Source organism: Sus scrofa, chromosome 16 (assembly GCF_000003025.6).
Source record: "Sus scrofa isolate TJ Tabasco breed Duroc chromosome 16, Sscrofa11.1, whole genome shotgun sequence".
NCBI lineage: Eukaryota > Metazoa > Chordata > Mammalia > Artiodactyla > Suidae > Sus > Sus scrofa.
Window position 1 is genome coordinate 22271497 of NC_010458.4, and position 18560 is coordinate 22290056.

Here is an 18560-nt window from a genome sequence, read left to right on the forward strand (position 1 = left end):
CAGAAATAGGACAATTAGCCACTTAATCTGTACTGTGGTTTAGGGATGAGACGTTTTCATTTTTTATAATAGATTATTGTGTGTACAATTGTTGGGTTTTTTGCTTTAAGTGTTTTCAGTTATCACTTGTGATATGACAAGTTAAGCAAGTGATAAAGGTTGTTTCCTACAAGCATAATTGAGTGCACAATTTATTTAAAGCTCAGATCTTATTTTCAAAATATCAGAATCAAGATGACGTGTTGTTGTCTTAAAATTGTGATATCTTTTTTTGTATGCATTTTCTTCAGGAATATATGCATTCTGATAGACAATCTTATGTTCCTCAGTGCTTAAGAGGGCTTACAGGTAATAGTGTCCCAAATATTAAAATTATTCTTCATAGAGATGGCTTTCCATCATTAGGTGAAGGTTATGATGTAATGAAGACTGATAACAAAAGTGGATAGACAAAAGTGACCTGTGCAGATTCAGAGCCACTTTACAGGAATAAGTTCATGTGGAACTGAATCAGATCAAGTGAATCAGAACCTGCGTGCTCTTAACGTATCCAAGAATCCTTGCAGCAGTAATGGAATTTTTCCGGTTTTTACAGAAGAGGTGAAGTACTTTTCAATAGTTGAAAAATTAAAACTTTGTATTTAGCAATATTTTATGCTAGTAGAGAAATTGTAAGATCTTTCCCGATCTTAATACATCACTCACGTGCAAATCCTTTTTGTTTTATTATAATCATAGCATCTTTAGTTTAAAATAACTGTCAAACACGATAATTTCTTTGAAATTAACTCTTTGCTAAATTTTCCGTTTTAATAATGAAAAATAAATTGGAATTAAGTTAATGATCTATTAAGTATTTTATAATCCTTTAAAATTTAGCCTTCAAGACGTTTGAATGTTCTTTTAACAGATTGTTCATATCAGTAAAAGAATGAGCCACAGATCTCTGAAGAGAACTCTTCAGATGCAGGAGATCTGTGTTACTATAGTTCCTAATTATGCTTAGGTTTCCATTTTAATGACTTTATAAAGCATATTTAATTGAAGAATACAAAAATCAGATTAGATTACACTATTTAAATTTATAGATGCTTAAAATTTTTTCTAAATGCTTATAAAAATTTAAGAGATAAGTATAAGGTGATACAGCATCTTCTTTTTTATTTATTTTTATTTTTTTATTTTTATTTATTTATTTATTTATTTTTTGTCTTTTTGCCTTTTTCTTGAGCCACTCCGCAGCATATGGAGGTTCCAGGGCTAGGGGTCTAATCGGAGCTGTAGCCACCAGCCTACGCCAGAGCCACAGCAATGCGGGATCGGAGCCGCATCTGCAACCCACACCACAGCTCATGGCAACACCAGATCCTTAACCCACTGAGCGAGGCCAGGGATCGAACCCGCAAACTCACGGTTCCTAGTCAGATTCGTTAACCACTGTGCCACGATAGGAACTCCAGCATCTTCTTTTTTAGATGATAGTTATTTGTTGTGCCTTATGAGAAGATATAAAGATTATTTTGTGTGGCCTAAGTTTCAAAAGTAAAATTCTATAAGGTATCATTCTGAGTGCTTTTTTCTTAGGTGTTGATGCAGAAAGCTTCGTATAAGTTCTTGAATTACTTTTAACTAGGGGAAACAGTTTAATGATAATATGCTTTATTATCATCATGTAGTTATTTTGCAAATGGAGCATATGTTATGATTTGATTTCTGAATCACTGAAAAAGCAGAATTGCTTAGTTCTACAAAAAAAATTACTGGCAAATATCTGAAGTAAGTTTTAGTAATACTTAATTAGATTTTAAGCTGGAAGGGACTGCTCCTTCTCACTTTGAAAACAAAATGATGGAACTTTGGTGTGTAAAAGAATCATTACTATTAAAATCTTTTTTTCCAGGACTCTGTTCCAAAGTATTAAGGGGCTGTTTTTTTGGTGGTCAGTTTGACTTTTCACTTTGTGATCCTGTTTGCTTAAATGATAGATACTTTATCACATTAATGAATACCGTAAGAGAATCTAAAGGTTATCCTGAAAAAAATGTTTAAAATGACTTTTAAAACCGCCAGGCAATTCAGCAAGTGTTATTAAAGTAGACAAAAATCTCAAGATGCTGTAATGTTATAGTTGTAAATCACGTTATAATTCCTAAGACCTAACTGGAGATTCAGTTTATAGAAAATGACCTTAGGAGCCTCTTGGGTCAAGTGGAATCATGCACAGAAATACCTAGCTGTTAAAAATACCATGACATTTAATTAAAGTGATAGATTTATGTTTGTGTGTATTTTGTCTTTATATTGTGGAATACTGTAAATTATTTCTTACCGAGCCAATATATAGACCCCCTAGACCTTATGTTGAAGAGCTGAAGCATTTTTCTTCAGTTGAAGTTGCTTGAGATAGGATTTATCTAAAAAGTTCTTATTATATGCTTCTCATTTCTATACTTGTATTTTCCTTATCTAAATATGCTTCTGTGTGTTAGCTTTTAAATTCCATTTGTGCTGTTGACACCTTGAAGAATTTGAATCCTGGATTAATAATAAACTATTAAATTTTTCTTTTTCTTTATTACTCTCCTCATTCACCTTTTTTTCAGTGGCATGATTTCTATTTTATTTTAGGTTTTATTCTTTTCCATACTTCTCTTACTTGTGGCAAAAGTTTAATTTCCTGTTTAGTATGTGGGCAGATTTGGAGCTCTTTGTAGTTTTTACTAGCTTAGCAGTTTAAATGATCTTTTTACTATAGTCACTAATACCTACTGAGGTACAGCAAGCATGAATACTTCCTCAAACCTTGTTTGAAAAGTATTATGCCATTCGTGCTTACTATTTTATATATGTCTGTTGACATTTGCATTCACCACATTTGAAAAACATTGTGACTTTAGAAACTAGTCAAAGTCCATAAGGTTTTTAATAAGATAAGAATATTTGTCTATTACTGATACTGAATATTTATCTTTGAATTTCAGATAAGCCTTTGAAAAAAAGAAAACAAGATTCTTACCCACAGGAGGCTGGGGGTGCTACAGGAGGTAATAGACCAGCTTCTCAGGAGACGGGTTCTACGGGAAATGGGTCAAGGCCAGCATTAATGGTTAGCATTGATCTTCATCAGGCAGGAAGAGTGGACTCTCAGGCTTCTGTAACTCAGGATTCAGACTCCATAAAAAAGCCTGAAGAAATCAAACAATGTAATGATGCACCTATTTCTGTTCTTCAGGAAGATATTATTGGAAATCTTAAATCTACACCAGAAAACCATCCTGAGACTCCTAAAAAAAAGTCTGATCCTGAGCTTTCAAAGAATGAAATGAAACAAAATGAAAGTAGATTGGCAGAATCTAAACCAAATGAAAACAGATTGGTAGAGACAAAATCTAGTGAAAGTAAGTTAGATACTAAAATTGAGATACAAACAGAAGAACCTAAACAGAATGAGAGCAGAACGATTGAATCCAAGCAAAATGAGAGCACCACAGCCGAGCCTAAACAGAATGAAAATAGACTGTCTGACACAAAACCAAATGACAACAAACAAAATAATGGTAGATCAGAAACAGCAAAGTCAAGACCTGAAACCCCAAAGCAAAAGGGTGAAAGCCGACCTGAAACTCCAAAACAAAAGAGTGAGGGGCGTCCTGAAACCCCAAAGCAAAAGGGCGATGGACGGCCTGAAACTCCAAAGCAGAAAGGTGAGGGCCGACCTGAAACTCCAAAGCAAAAAAATGAAGGTCGTCCTGAAACACCAAAACATAGACATGAAAATAGGAGGGATCCTGGAAAACCATCAACAGAGAAAAAACCTGAAATGTCTAAACATAAACAGGATATTAAATCCGATTCACCTCGGTTAAAATCAGAAAGAGCTGAAGCCTTAAAGCAGAGACCTGATGGGCGATCTGTTTCTGAGTCACTAAGACGTGACCATGATAGTAAACAAAAGTCAGATGACAGGAGTGAATCTGAGCGACATCGAGGTGATCAATCTAGGGTTCGAAGACCAGAAACATTGAGATCCTCTAGTAGAAATGAACATGGCATTAAATCTGATGGTTCAAAACCTGATAAACTAGAAAGAAAACACAGACATGAATCAGGGGACTCAAGGGAAAGACTGTCTTCTGGGGAGCAGAAATCAAGACCTGACAGTCCTCGTGTTAAACAAGGAGATTCTAATAAATCAAGACCTGATAAGCCTGGTTTTAAATCACCAAATAGTAAAGATGACAAAAGGACAGAAGGCAACAAGAGTAAAATAGACAGTAATAAAACGCACCCTGACAATAAGGCAGAATTTCCAAGTTATTTGTTGGGGGGCAGGTCTGGTGCATTGAAAAATTTTGTCATTCCAAAAATCAAGAGGGATAAAGATGGCAATGTTACTCAGGAGACAAAGAAAATGGAAATGAAAGGAGAGCAGAAAGACAAAGTAGAAAAAATGGGATTAGTTGAAGATCTAAATAAAGGAGCTAAGCCTGTAGTTGTTCTGCAAAAACTGTCTTTGGATGATGTTCAGAAACTTATTAAAGATAGAGAGGATAAATCAAGAAGTTCCCTTAAACCTATCAAGAATAAACCATCAAAATCAAATAAAGGTAAGAATACTTATTCTGTCATCTGTATTCTAATCAGTTTTCTTTTGATTTTTAGGGTTACTATGGATTTTTCTGAAAGGGAAATTTACAAAAATCAATACTACTATATGAAAATAAAACTTTTATATAAAACAACAGTGAATTATTTACAGTAATGTAGATAAAAAGTTTTCCGTGAAAATTCTTTTTTCCCACTCTACTTGAACTTCTCACCATAGTTGTGATTTTACTATTGGTACACAGAGAAAAGGTTTTTTTCCTGTTTAATTGTTTCATTAGTTTTGAAAGTTGCAATAGTTTTTTTTTTTTTTTTTTTTTTTTTTTTTTTTTTTTTTTTTTTTTTTTTTTTTTTTTTAATAGTTTTGCCCTTTCCTATGGAAAAGTCATAGGAAATGGAATTTAACCTTCTTAAATTGACTTCAGTCATCAATTTGTAAGGCTTTTTGGTACTTTTGTTTGGGTGGTTTTTGTCTTTTTGTTTTTTTGGGGGGAAAAGGGTTTGGCATGATTTCTAAGTTCTCTGGTTACTTGAGTGATATTGTTTCTGGGGGTGTCTTAAATGCTTGAATATTTTCTGTACAGTGGCAGTTTGTACAAAAAATATAATTTTGTGTTCCTTTATATATTGTCTTTTACACACACACACACACACACACCACACACGTAATTTGATGATGCTGTATGGTAAGATTTATTTAGCCTGTGCAATATAAATAGATTGGTATATAGTTTAAACTATGTAAAATTAAAAATTTATATCCTCAATAGCTATATATGACAAGTTGCTTCCCTTATTGCAGATAGAGAACATATGCATCATCACAGAAAGCTGTGATCTACTGCAGTGTATTAGGAGATATAGAAGGTATATTGGTATTTTTGTAGAATGCTGTTATACCTTCTCTGTTAAAAATAGCTCATTGAAAACAGTATTACTACTTAGAACTCTTTATTCAAAGAAATAACTTTTCATGACTAATCTGTCTTTATTCTTAGATGGTCTTCTCAAATGTTTGCTTTTTTCACTATTCACTCAGTTTTGTCTTTCAAAAATGAAAAGATTGCCTCTGAGTCATTAATATTTGTATTATTTTATTGAAGCTTTCAGATTTTAAATTATGCCAGTCAGGCCTGTGGAAATTAATTAAAACTCTAGCTTTAATTGGTTAATAGTCTTTAGTATTTTAAGTTGAACGCCTCTTTTTAGAATTGTTTATGTAAAAGAATTTGTTAGAATGTAGTGGTTAGCACTATAATTGTTTTCTTTTAGATAAAGATTGTCTTTAATAATTTTCATGAAAATTTGGAGTGGCTTATATATATATTTAAACTTAAGACTATAATTACACAACTTTAGAAAAGTCAGTTGGAAAGATGGAAAGTGGTACCCTCTTGTCCCCTTCATCTGGACCATCTTTTTCTCCCCTGCCCTCTGTCAGCTTATGCCAGCCTCGCTTTCTGAGCTCTGTTCTAACAAAGAATCCTTACAGCTGAACATCAAGAAATGAATATAGCTCTTAATTAGTAACTGCTGTGTTATTGCCCCTGTTTTTTTTTTTTTCACATATGATTTCATTGCTTGTGAATATAAACTTTTTGATACTAATCCACTGTTTCTCCTAAATATACCTTTAACACAAATGTATATACTTGATATGTTGGTGTTAGTAACTAATCTGGGTGTGTCTGCCTGTTAGAATATGATGTTTGTGTGTAAGCATGTGCATGTATGTAAATACACATATTAATATGTATGCAAATATAAAAAGTGAACCTTTTCATCAGTGCTTAGATTCATTTCATGATCCCACATAGATATCTTTTGGCTTTATTTATGCCATAGCTTTAACAACTGTTTTTCAGTAATGTACCAATTTTAGCTTTATTTTAGATCTCTGCTACTCAGCAATAGCAGAGGTACATAATTGTGGATTTTTAAAATTACATACATAGAAAGGGCCAGTTGTGGATTACTACTTCATAGTGCACATTACTTGGGATTGTCTTTGGATAGTTACAGAAAATGACGTATTCAGATACATTGGTGTTTTCCTAAGCAAAAACTGAATATTGCCGGGATACTTTGTCATTGATTCCTAGGGCCAAAATTCATGGTACGTTTCCTTTCTTGGAAGAGCTATAGCGTTTCGTTGTTTAAATATTTTACCTGATATCCATATTTAAAATATTCTCTCAGGTAAATTTTTCTGACAAGTTATAGTTTGTGACTTTATTTAAAATTTTGTATTATAGTTGATTTATAGTGTTCTGTCAATTTCTGTTGTACAGCAAAGTGACCCAGTTATACATATAGATGCATTCTTTTTCTCACATTATCCTCCATCATGTTCCATCACAAATGATTAGATATAGTTTCCTGTGCTATAGAGTAGGATCTCATTTTTTATTCACTCCAAATGCAGTAGTTTGCATCTACTAACCCCGAACTTCCAGTCCATTCCAATTCTTCTCCCTCCCCCTTGGCAACCACAAGCCTGTTCTCCATGTCCATGAGTTTGTTTCTTTTCTGTAGATAGGTTCATTTGTGCCATGAATTAGATTCCAGATATAAGTGATATCCTATGGTATTTGTCTTTCTCTTTCTGACTTCACTTCACTTAATATGAGAGTCTGTAGTTCCATCTAGGGTAATTTTAAATTTTTTGAATATGCCTTAAGCTGATAAATTTTGAGTGGTAGGGCTATAGGTTTATGACTCCTAGTATTTATTTTTGTCTTTTGTATGAACATTTTAAATGTAAAGTGACATTGTTGTATTTAATTTTATTTCTCAGGGGATATGTGTATATCCCTAGAATCTAGCATAATACCTAGTACATAAAAAGCACATTAAATTCCTGTTGAGTGAATAGACTCTATTACCACCATGTTAGAAAAGGTTTTTGTGTGCAGATTAAAATTGTGTATTCATCTTTTATGTTCCTACCAGTATATAGCACAAGAGTTACATAATTTTCAACTGTTCCCTGAAGTTTCTAATAATTCTTTCTACCCTGACAACTATGTAGTTCTTGTTATGATCCAAAGACCTATTCATGTCTGTTTATTCTTTGTCTGTATTTTGCTGTATAGCTTTTACAGGATTGGCTCGGAATCAGTTCTGTTCTCATATCCTACTCTGTCATCTTCCCAGTCTTTTTACCATCACCATGTTTCTTCCTTGCCAAGGGGGAATGGGAGTGGGGAGTCAACATAATATTTATAAAACCTTTAAGTTTTTAAAAATATCTTCCGCCTATAGTTCAGGCAGTGTATTAAATGCAAAAATAATATCTTTATGGTTAAAATATTTTTAGTCATAATATTACCCTAATATAGCCTGATGCACAGTATGTCTCTAAATTTAAAAAATAAACATGCCATCTTCAAGCCTAGGAATGATCATCAACTAACATGTCTTATATGTCATTAACAGTTTATTATTAGTAATTACACACTTTAACAATTCTATTTTGGGTTTTCACAATTCCAGAATATTTCAAAATACCTTAGAATTATATCCACAGAAATCGCTTGAAATATCCCATACTATTCATTATTTGAGATCATGTCCTTTAAACTAAAGAATTATCTAACAGCTCTGATAGTCAACAGTGTTAAGGTATAGTGCTCATTTGATTAGGTAATGATTACAGTCATTATTAGAGACATTCATTTCACCTTAATTATTTTTGTAGTAAAAAGTTGATCACTAAAATAGTGATTGCCTTTTATGTAGCATTGTATTTAGGACTCTAGGATTCTCTAAATCTGAGAGAAAGAACTGTTTCTGAGAGTGAATTTTTGGTAAAGTTTATGAATTCCTAAGTTGAGAATTTCTCAGTAAAGCAGATGTGATTTTATTATTCAGACCCCTTAGTAATACTGCAGCAGAAATTTATTTTGGCTCATTTGAACAATACTTTGTCCATGACTTCTGTTCATAGAATTCCTTTGGCCCAAATTTTGCTTAGTAGATAATTACTATTACTATTCACTTAAAGAGATTCATTAAGTACAGTTTTTTCGTAAAAGTTAAAGTTTTCCTCTCTGTAGAAACACATATGTGATTGAGAGGTGAAAATATAACAAATAATTAATCCTGAGAGAACATCCTTCTGTATATGAAGAAATACACATTACTCTAACATACTGAATTTTTTCTTATCTAAAAAATGTTATTGAAACCTTCTGCTGCAGGAGCCTGATACAAATATTATGATAATTAATACCTACTTGATAATGTAACATAGTGTAGTATATCATAGTAGTATATTAAATAGTTAATAATATAATATGTGGTATAATGTATCATAGTATGTAAAAATACATGATATGATGTATTATACTGTAGTATAATATCAAGTAGGTATTCATTATCTTAACTGTATCATGTTCTTAAACAGGGAGGTTTTTCAAAAGCTTATTTAAAAATAAGATAATTCAGTATTTTAGGGTAATGTAAATTAGAGTAACAGTATACACTCCAGAAATTAACAGAACATTGTAAATAACTATACTGCAATAAAATAAAATACAGTCTTTAAAAATAGCATATGCTATGACATAATATGATACAATGTAACACGAATTTTTTTTTAACATGGATCCCCTTCTCCACCACAGAAAATTGGCATTTTCTGACTATTAATGTACTAACTTTTGAAAATCTTCCATTAAGCCCATTTTATATTGTAATTCCAAGAGCATTAGTATCTGAGCCTTGATCAAATCCATATAAAAAATTCAGTCATCTCATTTTTAATTGAATTTTTCTAATGAAGAAAATAATTTTTGGAGATAAGTCTCACTTTTTTGTGCATACTTTATATTCAGTGTATGTCTGAAGACATTGCTGCCACCATTTATTACATTCCAGTTTTACTGGGCTGTAATTAACATAGAACATTGTATTAGTTTAAGGTTATAAAATAATGAATTGATATGCAGTTGTTCCTTGGTATCCACAGGAGGTTGGTTCTAGGGCCCCTCACAGATATCAGAATCCAAGTATGCTTTCATTTCCCTTATATAAAGTGGTATAATAGTACAGTCAGTTCTTTGTATCCACAGGTTCCCCACCCACAGATATGAAGGACTGACTGTATGTATCTATTGCAAAACGATTGCCACAAGAAGTTTAGTTAACATCCATCACCTCGTGCTGTACTTTGCATTCCCAGAGCTTATTTCTCTTATAACAGAAAGTTTGTACATTTTGACTACCATTACCCATTTCACCTACCTCCCACCTGTGGCAACTATTAGTCTGTTCATTGTTTCTATGAATTCTGGGTTTTTTTAATTCTACATATAAGTGAGATCATACAGTATTTGTCTTTCTCTGACTGACTTATTTATCTTAGCATAATACCCTCAGAGTCCTGCCATGTTGTTGCAAATGGCAGGATTTCCTTCTTTTTTTGGTTGAATAATATCCACAGTGCACACACACACACCACATTTTCTTTAACCATTCACCACCCATCAATGGACTAAACAACTTAAGATTGTTTCTGTGTCTTGGCTATTATAAATAATAGTACAATGAAAATGGAGGTGCAGATGTGTCTTCGAGATAGATGTTTTGCTTGGATATATAACTAAAAAAATTGCCCAGTCATATGGTTGTTCTATTTTTAATTTCTTTAGGAACTGCCATACTGTTTTCCGTAGTGGCTGCATCCACGTTCCCACTAACAGTGCACAAGGGTTCCCTTTTCTCCACATTCTCACCAATACTTCTTTTGTATTGTCTTTTTGATAATAGCCATTTTAACTGGTATGAGATGATATCTCATGGTTTTGATTTGCACATCCCTCATGATGAGTGATATTAAGCACCTTTTCATATACTTCTTGGCCATCTGTATGTCTTCTTTGAAAAAATGTCTATTAAGATTCTCTGCCCTTTTTTTAATCAGATTGTTTGATTACTTTTAGTATTGAGTTGTATGAGTTCTTTACATGTTCTAGATATTAGCCCCTTATCAGATACTGGCTTTGCAAATATTTTCTCCCATTCACGAGGTTGCTTTTTTGTTTCATTGATGGTTTCCTTTGCTGGGTAAAAGCTTTTTAGTTTCATATAGTCCCATTTGTTTATTTTTGCTTTTGTTGCATTTGCTTTTGGTATCAATTCCAAAAAATCACTGCCAGAACTAATATCGGGGAGCTTATTACTACCCACGTTTTCTTCTAGGCGTATAATGGTTTCTGGCTTTGCATTCAAGTCTTTAATTCATTTTGAGTTGATTTTTATGTATGGTGTTTAATAGTGGTCCAGTTTTAATCTTTTGCATGTAACTGTCCAGATTTTCCCAACACCATTTAATGAAGTTACTATTATTTTACCATTGAATATTCTTGGCTCATTTTTTGTAAATTGATTGACTGTGTTCCATCGATCTATGTGTTTTCATTGCCAGTACCATACTATTTTAATTATTATAGCTTTATAATATAGTTTGGAATCAGGAAGCATGGTGTCCCCAGCTTTGTTCTTCTTTCTCAAGATTGCTTTGGCAATTTGGCTGTTTTGTGGTTCAAACAAATTTAGGATTGTTTGTTCTATTTCTCTGAAACATTCCGTTGGAATCTTGATAGGGATTGGATTACACTGAATCTGTAAATTGCTTTGGGTGGTATGGACTTTTTAACAATATTAATTTTTCCAATCCGTAAGTGTGCAGTATTTTTCCATTTATTTGTGTCTTCTTCCAACTTCTTTCTTTCTTTCATCACCTATGTCTAATAGTTTTTAGTATACAGATCTTTTACCTTCCTTGGTTAATTTATTCCTAGATATCTTATTGGTTTTGACATAGTTGTAAATGAGATTGTCTTAACCTCTCTTTCGATAGTTTACTGTTAGTGTATGAAAACATACCTGGGAGTTCCCTGTGGCCTAGCTGGTTAAGAATCTAGCATTGTCACTGCTGTGGCTTAGATTTGATTGCTGGCCCTGAAACTTTCACATGCCTTGGGTACAGCCAAAAAAAAAAAAAAAAAAAAAAAATGGTGGAAGCTGAAAAGAAAAACACAACTGATTTTTGTATATTGATTTTCTGTATTGCAACTTTACTGAATTTATTAGTTCTAAAGTTTTTGGTGGAGTCTTTAGGGTTTCTGTATATGATAACATATTCTACAAATAGAGGCACTTTTAGTTCTTCTTTTCTGATTTGGATGCCTTTTATCTCTTTTTATTGCTAATTGCTCTGGCGAAGACTTTCAGTGTTACAGTAAATAAAAGTGGCAGGAGTGCCCATCCTTATCTTGTTCTGATCTTAGAGTGAAAGATTTCAGCTTTTCACCACTAAGTATAATGCTAACGGGGTTTGTCACATATGGCATTTATTGTGTATGTACATTCCCTCTACCCAGTTTGTTGAGAGTTTTTATCATGAATGGAAGTTTAATTTTGTCAAATGCTTTTTTGCATCTGTTGAGATAATCATTATTTTAAATCCTTCATTTTGTTAATGAGGTATCATTGATTGTGGACGTTGAACCATCCTTGTATCCCTGCAGTAAATCATATTTGATCATGATGTACAAAATCTTTCATGTATTGTTAAATTTAGTTTCCCAATATTTTCTTGACAGTTTTTGGATCTCTGTTCATCAAGGATATTGCCTTGCAGTGCCCTTGTCTGATTTTGATATCTAGGTAATGCTGGCTTTGTAAAATGAGTTTGGAAATGTTTTCTGTTCTATTTGTATAAGAGTTTGAGAAGAACTGGTATTAAGTCTTCTTCAAATGTTAGGTAGAATTCACCAGTGAAGCCATATATCCTGGGCTTTTCATTGTTGGGAGGCTTTTAGGACCAGTCACCTAGTAATTGGTCTTTTCTTCATGGTTTGATAATCTTTGTTGATTATATGTTTCCAGAAATTTATTCATTCTATTTATTTGGGTCTTCTTTTTTTTTTTCTTGGTGAATGTGGATAAAAGATTTATCTATTTTGCTTATCTTTTCAAAAATCCAACTCTTTTTCATCAGTCTTTTCTATTCTCTTTTTAGTCTCTATTTCATTATAACACTTCTGGTCTTTGTTAGTCTTTTTTTTTTCTTTTTTTTTTTTTCTTTTTCTTTTTTTTCTTTTTTTCTTTTTTTTTTTTTTTTTTTTACTGGCACATCCACAGCATATGGCAGTTCCCAGGCCAGGGGTTGAATCAGAGCCACAGCTGCAGCAATGCCAGATCCTTTAACCCACTTCACTGGGCTGGAGATCAAACACTCCCCTCCACAGCAGCCCAATCCACTGCAGTCAGATTCTTAACCCACTGCACCACACAGGAACTCCTGTTATTTCTATCCATCTACTAGCTTTGGGCTTACTTTGTTCTTTTTCTGGTTCTTTGCGGCAAGTTAGGTTGTACTTCTACCATCTAATTTTCTCACTGTGTATTTCTATCAAGAAAAGGATCATTTAATCCCTGCTCCTACTTTCTATGTTGGGTAGTTGTAAATTGTCATTTACATAATAAACTTCCTAGAAAACATGTTTCTTTTCATAGTTCTTCCTCATAGTAATTTGACTGCTTCACATACTGCTAGTGTCAATATCACAACCATGATGCTTAAAACAAGATTTTTCTTAAAAATATTTTCTTCTGCATGCTTCATTTATAATAGTGTTCTTTTAGTTGCTATAAACTAACTCCTTGGTATTTTGTCTTCATTAAATAAACCGGTTTGCAATGAGCTGAACCTTGCGGAATATAACTTTAGTGATTGCACTTGCAAGGTGGGGGGGCACCTTGTTTGATATTGGATAAAGTATAACATAATGTAGATCAGGTGTCAGCAAACTTTTTCTTAAAGGCCCAGATAGTAAATATATTGTTTCTGAAATTATAGTGGGAAAGCAACCATAGGCAGTATATAAATGATTGTGTGTCACTGTATTCTAATGAAACTTAATATACAAAAACAGGTGGTGGGGTAAATTTGACCCCACAGACTATAGCTTGGTGAGCATAATATAAATATAAAATTGAAATTTTGTATAAATAGATCTGATAACTAGATTCCTTATTCTGTAGCAAATACGATCTAAAATTTGTATATCCCACTGCCATTTGAGTATTTTTATGTGTATATAAAAAAACTAATAACAGAGTTTTGAATTTTCCACTTTTATGTAGTATTTCTTAGTATGAAATTAGCCAAATATAATATTTTTGCTAGGTTATTTAATATTTGTGAGTACTTATTTTTATATAGCAAAATTATATATAAATTATTAGTATATAGTTGATATATTAAATATAGATATTTACCAAATATGTTCAGACAAGTTACTTTTAAAATATTTTATACTTGTTGCATGTCAATTATGGAATCTCATCTCCCAGTCTTTTCACTTTTTGGATAACTTCTCTATAGTTGTCGATATAGAACAACTAAGAATTATTTTCAGGATTTAGAATTTTTCAGCTAGAAAAATTTCTTGGAAGACCGTAAATTTATTCTAATAATTACACTAATCATTCAATAAATATTTCTGGCCGTCTTCAACACCCAATGCACTCTTTTAGATGCTGCAAATACAGCCAAGTCTATGACTTTATCAAGTTTATGACCTCATGAAGAATATGGATAACTAAAGATACAGTGACAGTGTAGTAGTCTTAAGAGAAAAGTGCTATGTGAATCCAGAGGAATGGGGGGGGGGGTCACATGTGTTTTTAGCACAAAGGCAGAAGAAAAAAGCAACACAAGTTTAAAGAAGTTAAACATTTAAACATTGTTTCTTATAGCCCTTGTTAGTAAGAACATAATCAGAAAATATGCAATTCCTAGCTTTGTTAGAAAATGTTTTTCTGAAATATTATAAATCTTACTAGGAGTTCCCATTGGCTCAGCCCATTAAGAACGTGACATAGTGTCTGTTAGGATGCGGGTTCTATCCCTGGCCATGCTCAGTGATCCTTAACGTTAGCTAAGGATCTAGCCTTGCCACAAGCTGCAGCACAGATTGCACATACAGCTCGGATCCCAAGTGGCTGGCTGTGGCTGTGGCGTAGGCTGGCAGCTGCAGATCTGATTTGACCCCTAGCCTGGAAACTTCCATATGCTGCAGGTGTGGCCCTAAAAAGAAAAAAATAATGTTGCTAAAATTCTCAAATCAGCCTAATGTAATAGTAGTTAATCAAATGGCTAATAACATAATTTAATACTTGATCAGATTGATTAAAATACTTAACAAATATCCACGTGTGAATTTTGTTTGTGATTTCATAGTTTCTGGTTTCTTCATGATCTTAGACATGCTAAATATTTAACAATATCTTGGGCCCAAATATTCCTTTGTAAAGTTTGGTTATGAAGAGTACGTAATAGTAACATTACCACTTTTCAAAAATGGTTAAATTCATGGCATCTGCTAAACTATTCTCCCATCTCTTTAGGAGAGACATTGAATAACTCTTAGAAAATTTCCCTTCTAATGTCTTTCCCCTACCAGTCCATCCCACAAATTAGTTTTAGAGTAATATTTCTAAAGCCTCTTTACTTTTATGAGCTTACCTTCTTTTTCTCCCCACTGAACATCTTGCTCTGTCCAGAGCATACTACACAAAGTCCCTCAAACTTAATCTTCTTGGGATGCTCTAAAATGGCTACTGACTCCTAGTTCTCTGCTCCTGTTCTTCGCCCTCCACCTCACTCCACCTCACTCCACCTCATCTCTGTTGAAAACCCCCTGTGTTCATGAAATATCTCCTATTCCCTCAGAAATAGTCATTCACCTTTTTCTTATTTCCATAAAATATAACTTGCATTTCCTAGGAAAATTCGTCTCAAGTTAGTATAATTTTTTTTTTTCTTGGTTTTTAGAGCCACACCGATGGCATATGGAAGTTCCCAGGCTAGGGGTTGAATCAGAGCCACAGCAATGCCAGATCCAAGCCGCGTCTGTGACCTACAGCACAGCTCACGGCAATGTTGGATCCTTAACCCACTGATCAAGGCCAGGGATCGAACCTGTGTCCTCAGGATACTAATCAGATTCATTTCCACTGAGCCATGATGGGAACTCCAAGATTTTTTTTCGTTAAGAGAGAATGAAAAGAGCAGAGCCCTTATTCTCAGAATATAATAAACCATTGTAAAGAGAGTGCAAGTACCAATATATCTTACCTCTTGATTATTTATTGTATATTTATCTGCAGGGTGATTCTGTAACATTATATCAAGTCAGTATAACTTTGTGAATGGGAATCTAATCTAAGCAGAACATAATCAGGTCAATCTGCTTCTTAAAAATTCTCATGATGGAGTTCCCTGGTGGCCTCTCAGTTAAGGATCTGATGTTGTCACTGCTGTCACTCGGATTTGATCCATGGCCAGGGAACTTCCCATATCCCACGGGTGCAGCCAAGAAAACCCGTAATGAACTAAAAGCCAAATACTTTGGATTATCAATATTTATAGACCCCAAAAGGTTATAACATTTTATGTAGTACAGAAAAAGAAAGACTTTCCATTTTTTAAATATTTGGGAATAGCTTCGGTGTATAAAATATTGCAATTCTGAAAGTATACAAGAAGGTCATCTGTAAGTGAACATAAATTGTGAACTACAGAGTCAGAAATCATTTACCAACTATCTGTTTATACAAACTTAATATTATAGGTCTTATGGAAAGGGGAAGCTATGTACTATGATCCTTCCATCAAAAAACCACCTCTTTAGTTAGAAGTATTCAGAGCATAAGGACTTGTAAATGAGATGCAGAGCATGTTTACCTTGGGGCCAAAGATACTGATGATCCAAAGCTAATGTTGATCTTTATTTTCACCTCTATTAATATTCTAAAAAGTGGACCTCACTGTTAAAACACAATTGAATTAAGAAAGCCAGAGCAAGGAAATGTTACATGATTTGAAAACGACACAGATAAGTTAAACTCAACATTAGGATGTCATGATTCTAAGCAGTGACGTCTTTGGACTGTTACTAGTTACAAATATTACATCTTTGTTGGGAAAAATAATTTCTATAAGCATCCTTAGAAGAATAGAAGACTAAAAGTTACTGAAATAACTCCTTCACGGTGTTGAAAAGTTTCATGATAAATAAAAAAGGATTATTGGAGTTCCCGTTGTGGCTCAGTGGTTAACGAATCCGACTAGGAACCATGAGGTTGCGGGTTCGCTCCCTGGCCTTGCTTAGTGGGTTAAGGACCTGGTGTTGCTGTGAGCTATGGTGTAGGTTGCAGACGTGGCTTGGATCGCATGTTGCTATTGTTCTGGTGTCGGCCAGCGGCTGCAGCTCCAGTTGGACCCCTAGCCTGGGAACCTCCATATGCCGCGAGAGGGGCCCTAGAAAAGGCAAAAAGACCAAAAAAAAAAAAAGGATTATTCTTCAAATTATTGAGATTAATTTGTTTCATATTCTTAAGTTATTAATATTGTATATTCTTGAGGCCTTTGTTTTAAACAGTACCCATTTATTTTTGGAATGATTTATTTTTATTTTCTATATAAGCAGTATTATCATTGGTTTATCAGTCTTAATGTTGATTATAGTTATTACTGTTTCCTGCTGTAAACCACTAAGGTACTCTCTGCTCCCAGTTCTTTAGCAGGTAAAAATTAGCAGGTAAAATTTAGCAGGTAAGACATCATTTTTATACTGCTACTCATAGATTTGCATGGATAAGTAAAGTAAGTTGTAATCTTTAGTAGTCATGGACAAATTAACCTGAGTAAATAACTTTTGTTACTTCTTTATTTTTAAGTTCTCAACAGGATGTTAAGAATTTATTTTTTCATAACAGCTGCTTATGTGTTTGTGTATATGGGTATAGGAATAGATAGTAAATATTATGTTAATAATTGTAATTGTATCATATTGATACACTTACCCTGTCTTTACTCTTTCATGGGAAAATATGAATTTATTTTATAATAGACTTGAATTTATAATTTTCAGTTATAGATATTTATATTTTAAAGTATTTTTTCTATTTATCTTGTCTTTCATGTCTCTGTTATCTTCTGTTAAATGCACATATTGGTTTATCTGTTTGAGGAAATTTTCTGTAATGGTAAAGGCATTACCTTGCCTCTCAAATAGACAGTGATAGGTAAAATCATCTGAAACTCTTGTCCTAGCCACTGTACTCAACCACCAAGATCATAGAGGAAAAGAAGGAAGTGATTAGTATCCTCCAACACTTCTCATTTTTACTGAGGAATAGAATTACTTTTCAACTAACTACTCCAGGCTTCTATAAAGCAAATTTAGGTGCTACTGAGAATGTGAGATGTATCTCCTACTACAAATAAACCTAATAATGCAAGTGGAACTCTAGTTTCAAAAAGTTTTTAGTCAGTGCAGACAAATGAAGGCATTAATTACATCAAAAATTGATGATATAACTACCTTCCATTGCTATGATAAGTACCATATTTTTAAAGTTATTGTATAATGATGTCAGTTTAGAGTTAAGACTTAAAGTTGTAAATATGAATGTGGATATGTTTTATTAAAATACAAAAATGACTTAGAAAACATACATAAATATTAATTTTTCATTTTCATTGTGCAAATTTAGTTAAAATTTCCCTTTTATCTTCAGATTTATATTTTTTCTTACCTTTTATTAATAGGTAGTATAGATCAATCAGTGTTAAAAGAATTACCCCCTGAACTCCTGGCAGAAATTGAATCTACCATGCCACTTTGTGAACGTGTGAAAATGAATAAACGCAAGCGTAGCACAGTTAATGAAAAGCCAAAATATGCTGAAATCAGTTCAGATGAAGATAATGATAGTGATGAAGCTTTTGAATGTAAGTATCACATAATTTTATTATTACTTTGGAATTAAAAAGCAGATTGATGTGTTTGTCTCATAAGTTTTGGGGTTAGCAAGAGTATAATCTTAATTCTTAATAATTTAGTATAGCAAGTTTTTTCTTTATACTTAAAAAA

General features: G+C 33.1%; 1 protein-coding gene across 5 annotated transcripts in view; it reads left to right on the forward strand.

Annotated features, from left to right (window-relative positions):
- The window catches only part of NIPBL (NIPBL, cohesin loading factor), a 211919-nt gene that overhangs the window by 119042 nt on the left and 74317 nt on the right, over window positions 1-18560 (forward strand). For 4 of the 5 annotated variants that reach the window (XM_013984737.2, XM_021076592.1, XM_021076591.1 and 1 more), the window contains 2 exons: window positions 2982-4607; window positions 18236-18418. In XM_013984737.2, the coding sequence (XP_013840191.2) occupies window positions 2982-4607; window positions 18236-18418 (1809 nt within the window). The remainder of the gene's footprint in view (window positions 1-2981; window positions 4608-18235; window positions 18419-18560) is intronic. The other variant, XM_021076593.1, reaches the window with a different exon arrangement.